The sequence below is a fragment of the Aythya fuligula genome, chromosome Z, assembly GCF_009819795.1.
Source record: "Aythya fuligula isolate bAytFul2 chromosome Z, bAytFul2.pri, whole genome shotgun sequence".
NCBI lineage: Eukaryota > Metazoa > Chordata > Aves > Anseriformes > Anatidae > Aythya > Aythya fuligula.
Window position 1 is genome coordinate 68,595,130 of NC_045593.1, and position 19,735 is coordinate 68,614,864.

At 44.7% G+C, this 19,735-nt stretch overlaps 3 protein-coding genes across 8 annotated transcripts in view; 1 reads left to right on the forward strand and 2 right to left on the reverse strand.

The window, feature by feature from the left end:
* Positions 1 to 1,375: 1,375 nt before the first annotated feature.
* LOC116500824 (survival of motor neuron protein-like) lies at positions 1,376 to 6,691 on the reverse strand. 3 transcript variants are annotated; one of them, XM_032206099.1, is made up of 9 exons: positions 6,634 to 6,691; positions 6,452 to 6,523; positions 6,240 to 6,356; positions 5,843 to 6,016; positions 5,351 to 5,494; positions 4,026 to 4,097; positions 2,883 to 2,993; positions 2,318 to 2,403; positions 1,376 to 1,570 (listed from the first exon to the last, which is right to left on the reverse strand). In XM_032206099.1, the coding sequence occupies exons 1-8, from the start codon at positions 6,670 to 6,672 to the stop codon at positions 2,347 to 2,349; spliced, it is 786 nt and encodes a 261-aa protein (XP_032061990.1). In that variant the 5' UTR covers positions 6,673 to 6,691; the 3' UTR covers positions 1,376 to 1,570; positions 2,318 to 2,346. The 3 variants fall into 3 exon arrangements, with proteins under 3 accessions (XP_032061990.1, XP_032061988.1, XP_032061991.1); XM_032206097.1 differs by having other exon boundaries at positions 1,376 to 1,574; XM_032206100.1 differs by lacking the exon at positions 6,240 to 6,356 and having other exon boundaries at positions 1,376 to 1,574.
* A 134-nt stretch (positions 6,692 to 6,825) lies between these two features.
* On the reverse strand, positions 6,826 to 11,748 carry LOC116500825 (small EDRK-rich factor 1). The gene is made up of 3 exons (XM_032206101.1): positions 11,666 to 11,748; positions 8,427 to 8,535; positions 6,826 to 7,340 (listed from the first exon to the last, which is right to left on the reverse strand). Exons 1-3 carry the CDS (start codon positions 11,670 to 11,672, stop codon positions 7,268 to 7,270), a joined length of 189 nt encoding a protein of 62 aa, XP_032061992.1. The 5' UTR covers positions 11,673 to 11,748; the 3' UTR covers positions 6,826 to 7,267.
* A 269-nt stretch (positions 11,749 to 12,017) lies between these two features.
* BDP1 (B double prime 1, subunit of RNA polymerase III transcription initiation factor IIIB) overlaps positions 12,018 to 19,735 on the forward strand; it is a 58,438-nt gene continuing 50,720 nt past the window's right edge. For all 4 annotated transcript variants that reach the window (XM_032206093.1, XM_032206096.1, XM_032206095.1 and 1 more), the window contains exons 1-3: positions 12,018 to 12,160; positions 15,968 to 16,520; positions 17,196 to 17,305. In XM_032206093.1, the coding sequence (XP_032061984.1) occupies positions 12,018 to 12,160; positions 15,968 to 16,520; positions 17,196 to 17,305 (806 nt within the window). The remainder of the gene's footprint in view (positions 12,161 to 15,967; positions 16,521 to 17,195; positions 17,306 to 19,735) is intronic.

The window sequence follows — 19,735 nt, forward strand, 5'->3', positions numbered from 1 at the left end:
TGAAGGTGCATAACCCCATCTAGGAGTTGAAAATATCTTGGCAACTGCTTTTGCACTTTCACCAATTGTTCAAGACTAAAAACATTTGAAAGTGTTTTTTTCATTGCCGTATGAATTATGCACCTATATTTCAAATAAATACGTTGTAAATTTTTTACCACAATGAAATATGCGAAAGGATTAAGGAAGACAGAATTAACTAAATTGAAAAACCTGACCTGCTTTACAAATATATTGTAACTAAGTGATGCCTTCTACAGAAAAATGTATAATATGCTTAAAGACTGTTTAAAATAAATATTATTTCTATTCAGTTGTTCTGCTTGGAATTAAATGAATTACATGAATCATTTGCTTTTAAATATAATCAAAAAACTATCTGTAGCAGCACTGCACTAAAAAATAATATTGGATGCTAGATTTCACTAGTATTAAAAACTGATTAAGGCCACTTGTAACTTCATGCCAGAAACTATCACAGGACTAGCTATAGAGGTGGACGGCAGCTGTCCCTCTCAGCAACAACCAGTCGATAACCTGGTTTATACCATTTGCATGACAGTGAGCAATCTTAATCTAGTTTTGCTAGGCAATGAGGAAAAACTTCCCTTTGAATACTATGATTTCAATTTCTCTCTCTCTTTTTGATCAATTATTTATGGGAAAAATGATTTTCAGGGATTTGGACATCGTAGGGAAAGGAGTCAAATATATAGCAAAGTTCCAAGTCTGAATTACGCTACTTTTCCCACAATAGATACTGCTGGCTTTAACTAAGTAACAATCTAGTTTTATGTGTATAGACTCCGTACTACAGGACTAAAGACTGTCAGTCTAAGACCGCCAAAGTCTTAGTCCACAATTTCAGTTATCTTTGCAGAGCCTGCTACTACAACTTTTGCATTTAATGTGGTACCACAAGAAACCCAGAAAAAGGCCACATGCCAAAATGTTACTGTCCTATTTGAACAATTCATCCAACAGGAAGACTTCTATGGAAGTCTAAAAATAAACAAACAACATGCCTAAATTAAGTTTGAAAAGTAGAACTTTATTAACAAGCACGTGAAAAAAAACACAAGTCCTTCTGAATTCAGCTGCCATACTCAGACCCGTAAAATAAGGTATCTTTTTCAGGTCATTGCCACCAGTAGCCACTGTAACATAAATTGTTGCCATAAACTGAAAATACTGTAATTGCTCGTTCATGTGTTGTCAGTCAGGTAAAAAGTCAAAAGAATACAAGAGAAACTAAAATAAAGGATAAATTAAATCTGTCAAGTGTTTTTTTTTTCAATTCATATTAGACTTAAAATTGTGTTTCAAGAACGTAAAAAAAAAAAAAAAAAAGCAAAAACACTTCATTGCTGCAGTGCTTTCTAAATGCATTTGCTTGGATGTCTTTATGACAACGCACATACAACTATCAGCTTCAAGTAATCTGTCTACTTGTTACCAGGGGCAGATCACTGTTAAGAAACCATTCAGATTAATTGTCTTGATAACATTCTGATCTTCGCCATCAACCAATGCACAAAGTGATACACACCTCTGTCAGAAACATTTGTACCTGGCTTTAAAAAAAATTAAACAAGCAAGAATTAGTAAAAGACTTTTTTAAAAAAAACAAGCAAACAAGTACTCATTAGCACTGAAATGCAATGCTTGTCACAGAAAATAAGAAAAGCAAGTTCCCATAAGAACACAGTTTTTTCTATGAAGAACTGGAGAGTTCTAAACAAATGATTCCAAGTAAAAGCAAAGCACTGAAGTATTGAGAAGGGAATAGTTCAGCAAGATAAACCTGAAATGCTGATCTTATCCAGAAAACAAATTAGAGCTACATATCCCGCTACATCATCTGTATAAAGAAGCAGTTGCTTTTGAAAATGCATACATAACTGTGAAAATTGTATTTTAGTTAACAACCCTTTTACCTTCAAAATAACCCTCGAGCAGATAGAGTAACTCTTAAAAGTTTAAGTTGTGTTAATTAAAAAAGTTTAAAAAAAAAAAATAATTAGAGTTTTAATCATGACATAAATGGCGAGAAAGGTATGAGTGATGAGAGGTAGTTAAAACCTCTCATCACAGCAATAAAATACTTTCCTTCACTCTAGCTAAGAAAATACTATTCCACTGCTGCTAGGCAAAGAAGGAATTAATTATGGCAGAGAAGATCTCTGTAGAGAGCCATGAAAGCAGGTGGAAGTCCTGAAGCATGAAGTTTTTGCATGGAATTCAAAACTTTCCAAGAGCTAGACAAATTTGTCAGGCAACTGTGTATCTCAATTTAGCATAAAATTACCACACTTACAATTGTTCAAATCAGTGATGGATATTTAGTTATTTTGTATAGGATTCTCTCTCCAGGGCTGCTTCCATTCGACTCTGTTTTAAACCCTACAGGACACAATGTAGTTAGAGCTTTAACTTTCTTGTAAAAACAAGATGTTGTCACAAAATAAAGATATTTACAGACAACTTTTTTTTTTTTTTTAATTCCTTAACAAATCAAGAGATCAGACATCGAGCATTAAACAGGACAGAAATTAAACTACCTGTCCCCATTACAAATAGTATTTTTACGGAATGATTAAAGATCTCTATTTCTTGACCAATGAAAATTGTATTAAAAAAAATCACTTATATAATCTGAAGCAAGATATACTAAAGTTAGTCCTTCAAGGAGAACCTAGAACTAAAACAACATCAACCATACAAACATCCAGGCTTATGTGACCCCTACTCAAGGACATGAATATGCATATAATCCAAAATACTTTTAAATCTAACTATTATAATTTAAAGCAGCAGCAACACACACACACACAAACAAAAGCAGGATGACAAAGACACTTCCAGACAGAAATTGCACATACCAGGTAATAGCCAGTGTGATAACCACTCATGTACCAGGCTATCAACATGCTTCCCAATGCTTCATCATCCTCAGGAGAATCTGGCCCCATAGGTGGTGGAGGAGGAATCAGCTAAGAAAACACCAAGGAAACGTAAGTTGTTTGTTTCAGTGGAGTACAGGCCATGTTAGATAGCAACCAATTCTAAATGACCAAAATATAATACTGAAAACAAGGAACATATCCTCAATGCACTCCCTGGAAAGGAGTCAAGCAAAACAATCTTTTCTAAAAACATTTGGTTTCCAAAGCCTGGGAGGAGCAGGGTTCCTGTAGATTCACTGTTCAAACAAACTTTCATTAGAACAAGAAAATACTTATTTGTACCAGTGAATGCTGTTAGTCAAATTTAAGGTAATAAGTGGAGACCAGGCCCCCTGCACTAGATCTCTGCAATATATGCAATTGAATGGGTTGTCAAATATTTGGAAAACACGGAGTCTAACACAGAAATGTGTCCTAAAACCAAGTGTTGTGGTTTAACCCAGCCAGAAGCTAAACACCACACAGCCGTTCGCTCACTCCCCCCTCCCTCTCTGGGATGGGGGACAGAAACGGGAAAGTGAAGCCTGTGAGTTGAGATAAAGACAGCTTATTAAGACAGAAAAAAAATAACATAAATGATGATAATAGTACTACTAATAATAATGTGTACAAAACAAGTGAAGCACAATGCAATTGCTCACCACCCGCTGACCGATGCCCAGCCTAACCCCGAGCAGTCCGGCCCTCCTCCCCCCGGCTAGCCACCCCTATATATTGTTTAGCATGACCCCAGATGGTTTGGAATACCCCTCTGGCCAGTTTGGGTCAGCTGTTCTGGGTCTGTCCCCTCCCAGCTCTTGCTGCACACCCCCAGCCTGCCCGCTGACAGGACAGAGCAAGAAGCTGAAACATCCTTGGTGTAAGCACTGCTCTGCAACAATTAAAACATCAGCATGTTAGCAGCACTCTTCTCATCCTAAGCCAAAACATAGCACCCTAACAGCTACTAGGAAGAAAATTAACTCTATCCTAACTGAAACCAGGACACCAGGTGATCAGCACACTCGGAAAACCTGTGATCACCAATACTTATCTCTGACACTTTTTACTCTTACTTACTGGTGGTCCTGCTGGAAAGGGTGGAGGCCAGCAAGATAAGAATGGCGGAGGTGTTCTGAGTTTTGATCCAGACTATATTGAAGTAATTGAACAATGAAAGTTAAGAAAAAATATTAAGACATTAGATTTTATTAAACACAAATATCTGAAGCAATGCACAAGCCTTAAGCTAAAGACAGCCCATCCAAGCAATTTAAGGAAACTGAATTAAGAACGTGGGATGGCTATTTCTGGGGAGCATTCCGTGACTAGAAGAGTAGAACTTGTATTAAATATGCCCCGAGGTAACCACTGCTGAAACAGGGTTCTATTTAGCACAAGCTTTCAAAAAAGTTTTTTTAAACAGAAGTCTACACAGAAGGCATCTGAATTTTTACATGAAGAATCTATGATACTTCCCACAGGCATACAGATAATTTCTCTGTTCCATTGTGGCTGGGGACACATGCTGACTAGATTCACTGAACTCAGTGTACCATTTTCATTACACTCATGAATGTACTTGCTTAATATGAGCTCAAATACAAAGCTATAACACGGAAGATTAAAAAAAAAAAAACAAAAAACAACAAAAAAAACATTATAGAGATATCTTGCACAAATAGCAATATTTAGAAAACACAATGCAGTATTTAGCTGCCTTATCATTTTAACTTCTGCACAACACAAAAACTGAAGGGCCACCCCAGCTAAATCAATAGAGAAGCTACAGCTGAGGGCTTCTATGACACCTGGACATCACTCTGCTTGCCTTCAGTGCCATGTGAAATGAAATGTATCACTTGTCTTGCAAGGTGTAATATGAACAGCTTCTACCACAGTTCTACCACAAACAGCATGATGATGGTCCAAGGAACAACATCCTCTTCTAAGCTACAAGGCAGCTGCAAAGCAAGTGCTAGCTAAGGAGAAAGCCTTCTTCACTAGCCAGCAGCTCTGCAAAAGTTCCACACTGTGGCCAAGCTATTAAAAAATTACATACATATGGGTTGTAACCAGCACATCTATTCTCAAAATGGTATTTTGTTTCTAGACAATGACAAAGGTTGTCAGGCACTGCGACAGGCTTCCCAGGGCAGTGGTCACAGCACTGATCCTGTCAGACTGCAAGAAGTGTTTGGACAACACTCTTAGATAAAAGGTCTGATTTTTGGGTGGTGCCATGTTGAGGCAGGAGATGGACTCAGTGATCCTTGAGGGTCCCTTCCAATTCGGGTTATTCTACGATTCTGTGACTATATGACAAATATTATGCCATTGTCTCAGAATTTAGCGAGCATGCTTAACAGTGGTATAGGAATTATTGCAGATAACACTGAGCTTACCCTTCCCAGGCTGGGGGCTGCTGGTGGTATGGGAAAACGGAAGTTCTGGGGAGAGAATCTTGCCTTTGTGCAGTTGTTTTTGTTTTGAGGTGACTGGAAAGATTTTTCACTTTCATCTGTTGAATATGGAGTCTCGTTTTCATTCTGGGAAACCAAAACATTTTTATGAGATGCACTAAATATGAGTCTGCAAAACGCAATTTCAGTGTGAAAAAGTGTGGACAGCCCTCTTTCTTTCCCTCCCAATCCTACTGAGGAGATATCTCATCATCCTACCTGCTCATCACGCTAGCTAGGTTTACTTTTACTCATAAATTTCTTGTCTCCCACGCTGACTTCTGTAAGTAAGGGGATGCTTTTGCCCCCTGCATCAGTTTGTGTTCTTTCACAACGCAATTGGGTTTTCAGCCTCACATAACCCAATCTGGTCACAGCAGCGGTGCCAGAAACACTGGAAAGCGCCCCTCGCCTCCCCGAAATCCCCCATCGTACCGTTTCGTCGTTGGCTGGAAGAAGTAGATCGGAGAGGTTCTGCTCCTCCTTGTTCCCGTATCCGTCGTACGTAACGACACACGTGCCCCTCTTCTGGTTTATGGAGACGATGGTGGCCAGGTACACGTTGCCGTCCTCGGACCAAACCGCGTTGCAGCTGTCACCAACTTTCCACTGCAGCAGAAGGGAGAGAGGCAGGTAGGGAAGTACAGCAGCGACTGGTGAGGAAGAAGCCTCCTTCCGCCCCGCTTTTTGTCCCAGCCCCTCTAACGGGTAGCGGGACGCGAGGTCTGCGGCGCTCCCACCGCCCCCCCACCGCGGAGCGCTGCTTTTGAGGTAAAAGCGGCCCGTTTTGGGTCCTGCCGCCGCGAGCAGCGGGCGGGGGGCCCCGCGTCACCTGCAGGGCGCTGCTCTGCTTTCTGTTCCTGTTCTTCTTGTTGTTCTTCCTCTTCATCCCGGGCCGCTGCTCCTGCTTGTCCGCGGGCTGGGCGCACTCCCCATTCCTCAGGGCGCTCTTGGGGCACAGGCAGGGCGCGGCCGTGAGCACCGGCCCCGCGCCGCCGCGCCCCGGGGGAGGTAAAGGGGGGGTCCCCCCGCGCCGCCCCTCACCTTGAAGGACGCCACCGCCTTGTCGTACGCCTTGATGAGGGCCGTGTCGTCCCACACGTCCGAGTCGTCGCTCTGCGGAGGCCACACAGCGCCTTACAGCCGCCGCCATCGCCTCACCCCCCCCCCCCCCCCCCCCCCATCCGCCCTCCACCCCCACCCCGTCCCCCCTCCCCGCCGCCCACCTGCCCGGTGCCGCGCCGGAACAGCACGCGCTCCGACATGGCCGCCCCGCCGCACCGACACGGCGCGCACTGCGCACGCGCCGCGGGGAGCTCCCGGGAGCCGTGAGGCCACGCCCCCCGCCCCTCCCGAGGCCACGCCCCCCCTCCCCCCGCCCCCGCCCCCGCCCGGTGATGACCCGGGACAGGCGGGAGGTCATGCGAGGTGTCTTTTTATTGTAAAAATAGTTAAACGGGGGAGACACGCGCGGCTCGGGTCCCCGCGAGCCTCGGCAGGCGTTACAGGCGTGCTGCACCGCGAGCCCAGCGCAGCTTCTGGGAAATGCGGGAAATAAAACCTGGTCTAAGCGCAGGCGTACAGACCCGTGGCCGCAACCGTTCGGCGGGAGCTGCAGACGCGGCGCAAGCCCGGGCACAGCGACGGCCCGGTGCTGCCATTGCTACACATGCAGAGCAGCCGGCTGGGAAACAGCATTCCAGACTACTACACCTACGCTAACCAGAGGACAAACTAACGCTAGCTGAACAAGGCTGCAAAATTAACACCTAAATCGTTTAATGGCTGGCCATTTTCACAAATGATCCTCTAGGCCTTTCTGCTTCAGCGGCGCACTCCTGTCTGCTCTGCAGGGGTGCTTCATTTTGCTTCTGCCTGCAGAGACTTCCTTTCGTTAGCCGCCTTCTGTTTCTGCTGCATGATTTCAGAGTCCCTGTGAAGAAAAAAAAAACATTGCGTTTCAGGTAACGGCTTGCTGCTTCTCTAACCAGTCTCCTCTAGCTTTTCTACAGCCCTTTACATCAACCCCGTTTTGGTAACGGGAAAATACTAGAATAAAACATCTCAGCCATTATCACACTCTTACACTGGTCCTTTCATCAAGGTACGCCATGATTTAGAAAAGCTGCTTGATTAACGCGTTGGATCTAATTCTGAGTTTTATAAATACAGGGTGCAATGAAACAAACATCTTCAAGAAAGCGTTATACCACTGTTAGCATCATGCAAAAAGCTGCTAAAAAGAAATAAAAGCCTTTCCAGGTCTTGGAAGAAAAAAAAATGTTCAACAGCTGTCGTGGTTTAACCCGGCTGGCAGCTAAACACCACGCAGCCGTTCGCTCACCCTCCCCCCTCCCTCTCTGGGACGGGGGAGAGAAATGGAAAGTGAAGCCCGTGAGTTGAGATAAAGACAGTTTAATAAGACAGGAAAATAATAATAATAATAATAATAATGATGATACAATGGTGATAATACGAAAGTAATAATAGTATGTACAAACAAGTGATGCACAATGCAATTGCTCACCACCCGCTGACCGATGCCCAGCCTAACCCCGAGCAGTCCGGCCCCCTCCCCCCGGCTAGCCACCCCTATATATTGTTTAGCATGACGTCAGATGGTATGGAATACCCCTTTGGCTAGTTTGGGTCACCTGTCCTGGGTCTGTCCCCTCCCAGCTCTTACTGCACCCCCCAGCCTGCCCGTTGGCAGGACAGAGCAAAGGCTGAGATGTCCTTGGCTTAGTATAAGCACTGCTCTGCAACAATTAAAGCATCGGGGTGTTATCAGCACTCTTCTCATTCTAAGCCAAAACACAGCATTCCACCAGCTACTAGGAAGAAAATTAATTCTGTGCTAACTGAAACCAGGACAACAGCAGATGCAGCAAACCCTACATCCAGGGTTTACACTTTGGCACATGAGTTGAGCAAAATACTTTAATCTGTTTAAGGTAAGACACTGGATTTTTCTGATCCTTCCCATTTTGCCCAACCACTTCAGTGCTAGATTTCTCACCTCTGTTTTCTCTGAGAAGCAGACAAGCTATCCTCTTTCCTTTTCCCTTTGTGGATTTCCTGAGTCTTCTTCAGGTTCTTTTGGCGGGCAAGTTCACGTTGGTTCCCACCTAGAAGATACCGTATGGTTTATATAGGTCCTACCACTTTCCACATGCATTTTGTGTGTGTAGGAGTCGATTACAAAGGTGGTAACGTTTGGCTCTGCCTGTTAGCAATGGCAGTATCTTCTGTCATGGTCTCCCTGTCGGGTGCACAGTGAGAGGCAAGACAGCCTATTACTTCTCACGCTTAGATTCCTACAGGTCATGCTCAAAGGATCACCAAAATCCATCTCAACATTTCTTGCAAAATGTGCCATTTTTCCAGGTGCACAATGCAGTTTCCCCCAAAAGACTGAAGGCAGACCATCCCATCAATGACCTGGGCAAAACAGTGACAGCTACTCTTCCAAAGAGGAGCCATCCTCCAGGAGCCTTGAACGTGATTCCAGCATCCAACAGAGCTTACAAATTAACTTTAGACTGGAATTACATCATTAAAATTAAGGCAGTCTGAGAGAGCTTATAAAACTTCCTCAAACTCTTCCCAAGGCCTTCTTAAGAAGCACGTGGCTGTACATATTTGGAATCCAGACGTGTCTACCTGCTTTCAGTCTGTCATGCTGTCGTGCAAAATCACTGATGTTTGATCACATCCCATGGTCAAGCAGCCAAACCTTTTAGATCTTGCTCATACTTACTAAATAGCAGCTGGGAGCCTTGCACCCATGTGTAGAAGAGCACACTTCCGCTGATGCCACTTAGAGGATGACCAGTATGGGTAAGACAATGTCAGATCTGAGAACTTTGACCTTATATTCTATTAAAGTCCCCCACACCACTTAATGTGGGATTAATAACGCACACATACCCCAGAAACTCAGGACTATGAATTGCTAAGAGTTGCCTTCCTCTAGCACTATGAAAGCAGAGAAGACCATTTAGTATACAAGCAGCTGTATGGATGTTTAATTCCCTTTTGCTGCAAAGCAGCTGACCTGTACTCAGTACTAAGGCAGCCAAAGAGCTCCAGCCGAAGGTTTAGTTTACAGACAACACAGAGCACCCTGTGAAAGAAAAGGGGCTCACAAAGCTGAATACCGACTCAGAACTACAGGTCCTCATCAAGACTCCTTGCTCCCTCCTCACCACCAGCATTAATGAGATCCTGTCCCTGAAGTTCTGCCATGTAGAACTGCTAGTAGTAGAGTTGATTAGAACTTGATGACTCATGAGCAGATGATACTTTCCAGGCTATAAATGGCCCCTGGATTTTGTAGAGCTCAAGGAGGACTAAGTGTAGTCTTTTACCGTGACAAAAAAGGAGGTGAGAAGCCAAAACACACTGCTACAGACAGAATTCATATAGCAGTCATCCTCCACCCTTAACCTTATACCTTTCTTTCCTCTCCAGGCAAATATTGTGCAGGGTGTCCACAGAACACATATAAGACTGAAAGCTCAAGAAGCAAGTTGAATGGCATCAATGAAAAGCTTGGCTGCTATTTCTGCAAAGCAAAGGAGAGCAGAGGGGAAGGAACAGCAGTATAGTATACACACAGAACATACAAACCTAAACTATTATTTGAAAAGAAATACTCCTTTATCATCTCTGTTTTCCAAGAAAATATTGCAAAAGGACTGTTCGGCCCCAGCACTTCACCTGAGATGCTGAGTGAGAATCCCTAGCTCCACCGGAGATGGTCCTGTTTGCTACATTCCATAAAATAAATCTTAATCTTCCATGAAATGTGGTCCTAACAAGATGCCAATTCCACTTTCTGTCATGTGAAATTCAGGCATTAACAGCTACTTAAAGGCCAGTACATACTTCCTGCTTATACCTGTGCTCTAGCACCCCAGTCCCTGCCTGCCTCTGCAAGACATACAGCCTTGGTTCTGCCTGTCCCTCCTCTCCCATCTCCCAGGATCCATTTGTCCTTGAAGAGAAAGACAAGCAGAAGGCCTCTGTACAGCACTGGAACAAGCAGCAATCGTCTTTACTGGAAGGAGGTCAAAGAGAATGGCTCTAAGGGTTGACTACTAAGGTCACGATCCCTGCACTACTTTCTGAGTAGCAAAGGATCTAATCACAGTCAGAACTTCCAGCTGAATAGAACTGTCTGCAACCACATTCCCAAAATAGAACACTAAAGTAAACAGTGCAAGACAAGTGCCAAAAAAAAAGTTCTCCAATTCATCTAGCAATGAACATCTTCACAAATCTATTTTGGTTCCAGGTGTTTGCACTGCTTCAATCTCACGGTGCAACAATTACCGTGAATTTATGAATTCAGAGGCACAATTACTAATAAACAATCTAATCTTATTCTGTTTTACCACGTGACTACTTGAAGTCAGAAGGAGACCCACGTGACCAATACCAAAGCTCTGAACTGTAAACATATCCCACAGCAAAGACCGAACAGCAGAGTGGCATACCACAACTGCTACACCTCTAGCATTTCAGTACTGTATTAAAGTAGGTCACAGAACGAAATGCAATCGCTCTGTTATAATTAGTTGTGGGACACTGTACCTCTCCTCAAAACTTAAGCCGTAGTTATCCTAGTATCACAAGAACAGGAAAAAAACCATCAAAAGCCATCAACCTGCTTCTTCAAATTCAAGGTCTGATCTGCACATAGACTGTTTATCATCTAGTCCTTTGTGCTTCCAGCAGTACAGTGTATAACGTAGTGTATTTGAGGGTGTGTTTTCTGGTTTTTTTTATAAAGTCCAAACTTAAAAACAGCTCCTTAATTAACCACGGGCAGTTTCAGTGCTGCCAAGCGTACTACGCAGCAGACAGAGGAGCCGCAGCACCTATTGGGTTAAATGGGGGCATTCTAGGCTCCGCTATTTTAGAGTAGATCTATCCACGTTAGTTTTGTACATCATGCTAACGCCAAAAAACAAAAAAACAAAAACTACGTGCTATTAACTATTTGCAACCGCGCAGAAACCCTTTTTTATTTTTCTTTTTACAGCCTGGCCGACAGCCAGGCCCGAATCCGACCGTTTCTTCCCGAGCGCGCTGCCCCGGTCCCTCCTCCTCCCCTCACGGCCGCTCCGTGAGGGCCGCCCCCGGCTCCCCGAGGCCACCCCGGGCCCCGCACAACCCCCGGCTCCCCGCTCCGCCTTTCCCCGCTGTATCCCGAATCCCCGCTCCGTGACAGGCCCCCCCCTCCGCACTCACGGGTCATGGCGGAACACTGGGGCCGCGCAGCGCCGCAGCCGCCGCCCCCCAACCTCCCTGACCGGCTGCTAGAAGCTTCTGACGGCCCGCCCGCCGCGCGCTCCCCTTATAAAGCCTCGCCCGCCGCTACGTCACGCGCCGCGCGCGGGGAGGGGGGCGTGGCCCTCAGCGGCGGCAGCGCGCGCGCCGATGACGCGTGCGGCGGCGCCGGTGGAGGAGGAGGAGGAGGCGGCGGCGGCGGCGGCGGCCATGCCGTGAGCGCGCCGGGCTCGCGCCGCCCGCGGGCCGTTAACGCCGCCTGGGGGCCGTTAACGCCGCCTGAGCGCAGCCCCCGCGCGGCGCCGCCGCCGCCATGTTCCGCCGGTCCCGGCTGAGCGTGCGGCCCAACGTGCGGCCCGCCGGCAGGGAGACCCAGGGGTCCCCCGCCGCCGCCGCCGCCGCCGCCGGGGCTTCTGAGCCGCAGCCGCCGCCTCCAGCCGGGAGCCGTGGTGAGGGGTGAGTGCCAAGTGGGGTCGGGGGGGGTTGTGGTGTTGTCCCCTCCCGGCTTTTTGGGGTGTTTTAGGGGCTTTCTGTGGCCCTTTTTGGGGTGGGGGTTGCCCTTCGGAGCAGCCTCCCTGCTGCCTTTAGCTGGCTGTACGTGCGCGGATACCGGCGTTTTTTTCCTTAAAATGCCCTTCGTGGCGTTGCACGCGGTCACAGAGTCGCAAAGTAATTTCTAGGTTGGAAGAGAGCTCGGGATCACCGAGTCCAACCTCTGACCTAACACTGCCAGCCCTCCTCTAAACCATATCGCTAAGCTCTACACCTAAACGGTCGCTTTACAACATCTTTACTTTAACGAGTAACTCGGGTGTCAGCGTGCCTGCGGTCGACCCGTGCTGCCTTCAGTCCAGCTCCTTTCTTGCGTCCTGAAAGCTGTTCCACAGCACGTCGTGAGGGTGTTCCTCTTCCAACACTCACTTATAAAACGTGTCAGCTACAGAGAAGAGATCAGTGGGTCTCTGGTTGGGCAGAGCTTAATCCTGAAACGACGAGGCGGTTCGTCGGTTATGCGGCAGAGATGCTGACTCAGCAGATTTACCCTTCTTTTTATTATAGTTTAATGGGTGTGTTAGCATGATGTAATTTGCAAAACTAGACACTAACGCTGTTCTGGAGCGGAGAATATTCTACGAAATCATGACTTGAAAAAGTAGACTTTTACCATGTAAGTAGCAGGCTCTTGGCTAACAGTAAACACCACCACAAATATCCGTGCAAGCAAATCCTGATCCTGCTGTTTTAAATAAAAACTAGAGCAGTTACATTAACCTTCCACTACCTGTGGTGGAGGTTATTTCAGAAGTAGTGTAACACCTCCAGTTCGTTAACCCAGTGAGATGTGCGGGGTGGGGAAGAGGCCTAGGAAGGAGCTTCTTTAGCAACGTGCAGGTTTGGGAAGTGATGTGCTTACAGGAAGACTCTTATGGACCACTCCTACGGTGGCTTCTGGAGTGCAGGTGAAGGTAGAAAGCAGCATCTGCCTGTAAGTGCAGGGAGACTCAGCAGTACTGAATGCTTAGTCCTGGCAGCAGGTAGTAGGGGCACAGGTGAGAGTTTCTCCCTTTTGCCCCATATGCTCACCCCTGAATTCCACAGAATTCATAAAGCTTCAGCATGGTTTTGAAGGCCTGTACTAACCAAACAGGAGAGAGTAGGTGTCCTGGTTTCAGTTAGGACAGAGTTAATTTTCTTCCTAGTGGCTGTTAGGGTGCTACGTTTTGGCTTAGGATGAGAAGAGTGCTGCTAACATGCTGATGTTTTAATTGTTGCAGAGCAGTGCTTACACCAAGCCAAGCATGTTTCAACTTCTCACTCTGTCCTGTCAGCAGGCAGGCGGGGGGTGCAGCAAGAGCTGGGAGGGGACAGACCCAGAACAGCTGACCCAAACTGGCCAAAGGGGTATTCCAAACCATCTGGGGTCATGCTAAACAATATATAGGGGTGGCTAGCTGGGGTGGGGGGCCGGCTGCTTGGGGTTAGTCTGGGCATCGGTCAGCGGGTGGTGGGCAATTGCATTGTGCATCACTTGTTCCGTACGTGTTATTATTCTTAGTGCTATTATCATCATTTATGCTATTTTTTTTCTTTCTTAATAAGCTGTCTTTATCTCAACTCACAGGCTTCACTTTCCCATTTCTGTCCCCCATCCCAGAGAGGGAGGGGGGAGAATGAGCGAACGGCTGTGTGGTGTTTAGCTTCTGGCTGGGTTAAACCACAACAGTGGGCCAAGGGATTTATTGCAGTGTAAGCAGTAGTAGCTTCTTGAAGAGCTGTCTCATTGCATTTTAAAAACTGGCCGCCAGGGTATTTCAGAAGATTCAGGAAGAGTGGATATGAGGGAAGGCAATCTGATTTCTTGAGTGCAGTAATTGGTAGAATACAGCACATCGTGGTTTTATGTAGTCTGCAGAAAAAGGGAACCGAAAAGTCCCTGAGCATAAGGTTACTGCTTTTCATTTTTTAAAAATGGTGTCTGCTAATGTTGGTTAATTTTAGGAGGCTGCACACTCATTTCCCTGCAGTGGGATGGAAAGAGAATCAGAAAGGTAAAAGAGAAAACTCGTGGGTTAAGACAGAGACAGTTCAACAGGTAAAACAGACTCTTTTCATGCAAGCAAAGCAAACTAAGGAATCCATTTGCTGCTTCCCATTTGCCTGCAGGTGTTCAGCCACTCCCAGGAGAGCAGGGCCCATCATGTGGAATGGTTCCTTGGGCAGACAAAGGCCATCGCTCCACATATACCCCTTCTTCCTTTTTTCCCCGCTTTTATTGCTGACCATGACTTCACATGGCATGGGACATCTTGGTCGGTTTGGCCGGCTGTCCTGGCTGTGTCCCCTCCCCAGCTCCTGGTTCCCCCTCAAGCCTCCTCGCTGGCTCTTTGTAAGCACTGCTCTGCCACAGCTGAGACATTGGTGTTTTCACCACAAATCCCACGGACAGCACCAAATGAGTCTGTATGAAGAAAGCTGTCTCTATACCAGCCAACACCAGTACAGCTGAATTTAATTGGCCAAAATCTAGTGTGGTACTCTAGGAAGAACATGTAAGCTACAGGTAGTGCTGAAAAGATAAGCAAAGAATTACTTTCCGCTGTCTCTTGCTGTACCAAAAACAGAGAATATTGAACGGAGGTTGTAAGGATCTCATTCAAAACACAGATAGGCAGCATATAGTGAAGTTGCTCAATGCCTTGTTAAAGGATGTTGTATGCTCTGAGAATGTGTATGAACTCACGGCATGGGATAAATTGATACAGAAAAGTCTGCTGAGGCTGTTAAATAAGACATCATCTGTAGCCCATGCCTGTTCCACAGAGTATCTAGAGAGGTTTTGGAAAAATTGTGCTGTATATTTTTGCTTTCCTTCTATTCCTTCTACTTGCTTTTCTTCCTGTTCTTTCAAAGGCATTTGCTTGAGTATTTTTGGAGATGGATAAGTAAACCATAGGCAGGGTCATCCTTATGTACAGAAACAAGGCATAGTTCCAATGTGAAATTAAAAAGGTCTTCATGACTCATTTGTAATTCTGCTGTAGTTTTACTGTCAGCAACAGCCAGGGAGTCAAATACTGGAGCTGTTTTCAAGATTTTGGAAGATGATCATGGTTTTTGCAATTTTGTGAATTATTTCTGTGTAAAGGATGGAAACAATACTTAAATTAAGAAAGGTTACCAGGAAAGCTGGAAGTTGTTGTCCCCAAAAGCCCAGTTTTGAGTTGTTCATTGGAACAACAGCCAGTTTCACAGCAGAGGACTTTTTTTTTTTTTTTTTTTAATCACAGTTTAGATTTTGTCTACTTACAAGTGTATAAGAGGATGGCTCAGGTTGGTTGTGATGAAAAATCGTAAAACTACTTGTGGTGTATACCGTTATTAAAATGTTCTTACTGTGTAACATGGTATGTAGGGTATTCTTTACAAAGCTTTATTGAGTTTATCGTAGTATGATGTTTGGTATTCTTAGTTGAAAGTCGAGAGCTTTCCAAAAAGAGGGCAGAAAAGGATTGCATGAGTTTAGCATTACTGGTCAACCAACTTGTAGAGAGCTAATACTTAATATTAGAGAATGATACACCAGTTTTTGTATCTGGTTAGTTTGAATGCCAGGCGTAGGTTGGTTCAATTGTGACTTGCTGTGTATATCTTTAATTTTCTGTACTACTACATTCATACTGAGTGAAGCATGTGTCTTGATAGTAAGAGTTCTGAATTTGTCACTGAGAAGTATTTCAGAATGTTTCCTCTTAAATTTTCCAGTGATGACAAGGCTGATAGCTCAAATGATGCTGGAGAAACTAGTAAAGCTACAGAGACACCTACACAGAGAAGAAAACGTATTTCCACTACGCCAAATCTTGTCAAACCCAGAGCTGGGCCTTCATCTGTTCAGTGTTCTGTATCAAAACCGCAGAGGCGAGCATTGCAGGCTCCCGATGGCAGTGCTTCAGTTCAGAAGGATTCTTCTGCATCAGAAAAGAGTAGTACTGAATGCTCTTTGAAGTCTCCCATGCTGCCTGAAAAGAAAACGCCTGTGCCACAAGTGCCGCAGTTTTCACCCCTAAAAAAGTCTGTAAATAAAGAACAAACTGCCAGTGTAGCTGCTCAAAAAAATGATGATACCTTGCCGAAGAACCTACCCTCTCCACTCAAGGAGAGACCAACACAGGAAACGTCAGTGACAAAGGAGGAAAAGTTACCTACAAAACCTGCTCCCGCAAAAGAAAAACGAATCTGTTCTGATCGTGAAAGGATCCTCAAAGCTCGGAAGTTGAGGGAAATGCTTAGAGAAGAGCTGAAGAAAGAGCGCATGGTAGGTCTGCCTTGAGCAGTGCTGGTTTGTGAAGCACAGGGAAAGATTTGATTCATCTAACATTGTCACTGCTGCGTTGCTGTAGTGTTTTCTGACAATGATCATCACCTGCTTACTGCTAATGGTTTGTGATGTCTCATAATTATGTATGGTGTTAGTTTGTTTGTAAGCAGTAACAGCACTTCCCTCATACAGATTTCATGGGAAACAAGGTATCTTTCCTTTTAGTTAGACTTGCAACCCTTTTTGACCTGAGACATGCTTTGTAGTAGTCACCTTTCCAATCTTCACAGCTGATAATACCTTGGGGTGGTATGTAAGAAGCTTGGGATGCGGGGCTTCTTGCATTATTTTAGACTTGCTTATTTACTGAGTTCTATGACTTTATCTCTGCTGAGTGTTGAATTTCTTTGAGAGGATAAATCACTTAGAGGTCTATGGTGACAGATATTTGTCCTCTCCGACAAATGTACACTCTTAAGATAAACTTTTCAGTTGAGTGTAAAAAAATAAATAAATAAAAGCACCACGAACAGCAACACCAAAACACCACCCCAACAGCAACAGCAAAAACCAACAATTTTCATCTGAATGGTACTTAATAAACAAAGAAAAATATTAATTTGTGTAATATAAAGTATTTCCAGGCTGAATTTCTATTTTGGTTTTATACAGAAACAGTTAAAACACAGGCCTCCAATTATCGAAGGGCGTTCTCCACCAGATCGCTCTAAAATGACCATGAGAGACTTGATATACTATCTGCCAGAAAACAACCCTATGAAGTAAGTATGACTTTTTCCTGCTCCTTAGGTTAAGTAATCTTTTTTTTTTTTTTTTCTGTCATTTTAATGATTGTGAAAAGGAGGATTCTTAAATCAATTAGCACAGATGCAATATTTTTGCAACGGCAATAAAAGCTTCCATATGTCTTTTCACATCTGTTCAGTCCTTGTACAGAAATGAGAAAGCAGGTTAGTGTACCTGTTGAAAGATAAAAAGACAAACCTTTCCGCACTGCCGATTTATCTCTGTACAAATGCAGAATTATAGTAAGTTGCCTTTTGTTAGCTAGCTTCTGTTAAATTTTGTTTTAGGGAATTTGAGTCACTACCAAATCTAGTGGACTTGAGGAAACAAAGCATTTCTGCTTTCTGGCTGCTGAATTATAGAATATGCTGCAAGTCCCTGGAGGTGTCTCTGTCCCATCTGGATGGATGTGGCTGTTGCTGTTCCTGAACAACAATCGCAAACATATGTACGGTTATCCAAGTCCTGTTCTTCCTTTCTGGTTGATCAGAAGTTAGATAGTGAAATGAAAACACGTGTGCTCATGGATCCCTTGAATGCAATACAGCTTCAAAGCCTTGTATCATGTTGGAAACATCCCCTCATCTTCCAGGCAGTACATGCATTTCTGACATCATGGCTTGTTCAGACTGATGTTTATTGGTAGAACAGATGTATGTGCCCTCACGCTCATTTTACAAGTACCACTGTGATCGTGAATCTCTTGCATAAGTGTGAGCTCTGCCTTCCTAAAGTCTGTGTCTGGACCCTGGGCCTTTATTGAGTTACTTGCTGGGTTAAGCAAGCTGTGTGCATGTACACATCAACATGCATGCAGGGTTAAATGGTTAATAAAAACACAACCTGGTCTCTGTAGTTGCTGGCACTTAGTGTCTCTGTGCACACTACCACCAGCTGCTGACCGCTCAACCTACAGGCATTAAGATCTGTGGTGTCTCCAGTAGCTGGTGTGCAAACCTCACCTGCCTGCGAGCCTGTCTGCCTGCTGGCACCTAGACCCACCAGCCCAGTGAAATGCAGCCTTTTCTCCGATTGAGTTTTAGTCCCTGATTCACTCACAGAAAGTGAGATTATCCATGGAGGGGAAAAAATAATTCTGAACGGTTTGAATTGGAAGGGATGTTTGAAGATAGCTGAGTTCCAATCCTCCTGCCAAGGGCAGGGACACCTTCCAGTAGATCAGGCTGTCAAAAACCCCATCCAGCCTGACCTTGTACAGTTCCAGGGATGGGACATCCACATCTTTTCCAGGCAACCTGTTCCAGTGTCCCACTACCCTCTGAGTGAAGAATATCTTCCAAATATCTAATGCAAACTTACCCTCTTTTGGTTTAAAACCACTATTCTTTGTCTTATCACTACACTTCCTTACAAAGAGCTCCTCCCCAGCTTTCCTTTTGGCACCTTTCAGGTACTGGAAGGCTGCTATAAGGTCTCCCTAGAGCCTTCTCTTCCCCAGTCTGAACAATCCCAGCTCCCTCAGCCTGTTGTTACAGGAGAGGTGCTCCAGCCCTTTGATCATCCTCATGGCCCTCCTCTCGACTTGTTCTAATACTTCCATGTCCTTCCTGTGCTGGGGGCCCCAGAGCTGAATGCAGCACCCCAGGTGGGATTTCACAAGAACAGCAGAGGGAAAGAATCACCTCCCTCCACCTGTTGGTCATGCTGCTTTTGATGCAGCCCAGGGTACAACTGGCTTTCTGGGCTGCAAGTGCACACTGCTGGCTCATGTTCAGTTTTTTGTCCACCAACACCCCCACACAGTTCTGCTGTCAGTTCATTTTATCACTGAGTTTGTATGTTCATATAAGTTCATATAATCCCACAACCTCTTTCTGAATACAACAGTAGGTTTTGGAGAGTCCCCTCAAGCCCTTTCAAATATCCCACAAGATTCTTAATGATTACAAAATGTAAGTTGACCTTTAAAGCTATGCCTGAGTAGTTCCTTTCATCAATCAGTAGCAGACAAGTTTGAGGTTCATTATTGTCCACTGTCGTCTGCTCATTAATGTTTGTGAGCCTGTCTTTTATTTAACACTTATCTTGATTTTTATTTTATTTTTTTTATCTTTTACATTGAGTAGTCCTTAACCAGATAATGCAACATATGCTCTTACTTTTCATACGTTCTTATAATGAATATATTGTGCCTTGCAACCTAGCTGTTACATGCTCTCTTAGCTTAATTCAGTTAATTCTTACAGCAGCATGTGCCTTGATGTTGTTGACTCTAGCAGTTTGGGATGGTGTGTAGATGGTGCAAGGAGAAAGAGCAAAATGTTAGATTTGGTAACCTGATGAAAAGTTAGGGAAAAGTATGGCCACTTGACCTCCAAAGTACAGTGGTTACTGGAAGGATCAGTTTCACAAAAGAAGTGTCATTGATTTTTCATACTCACAAA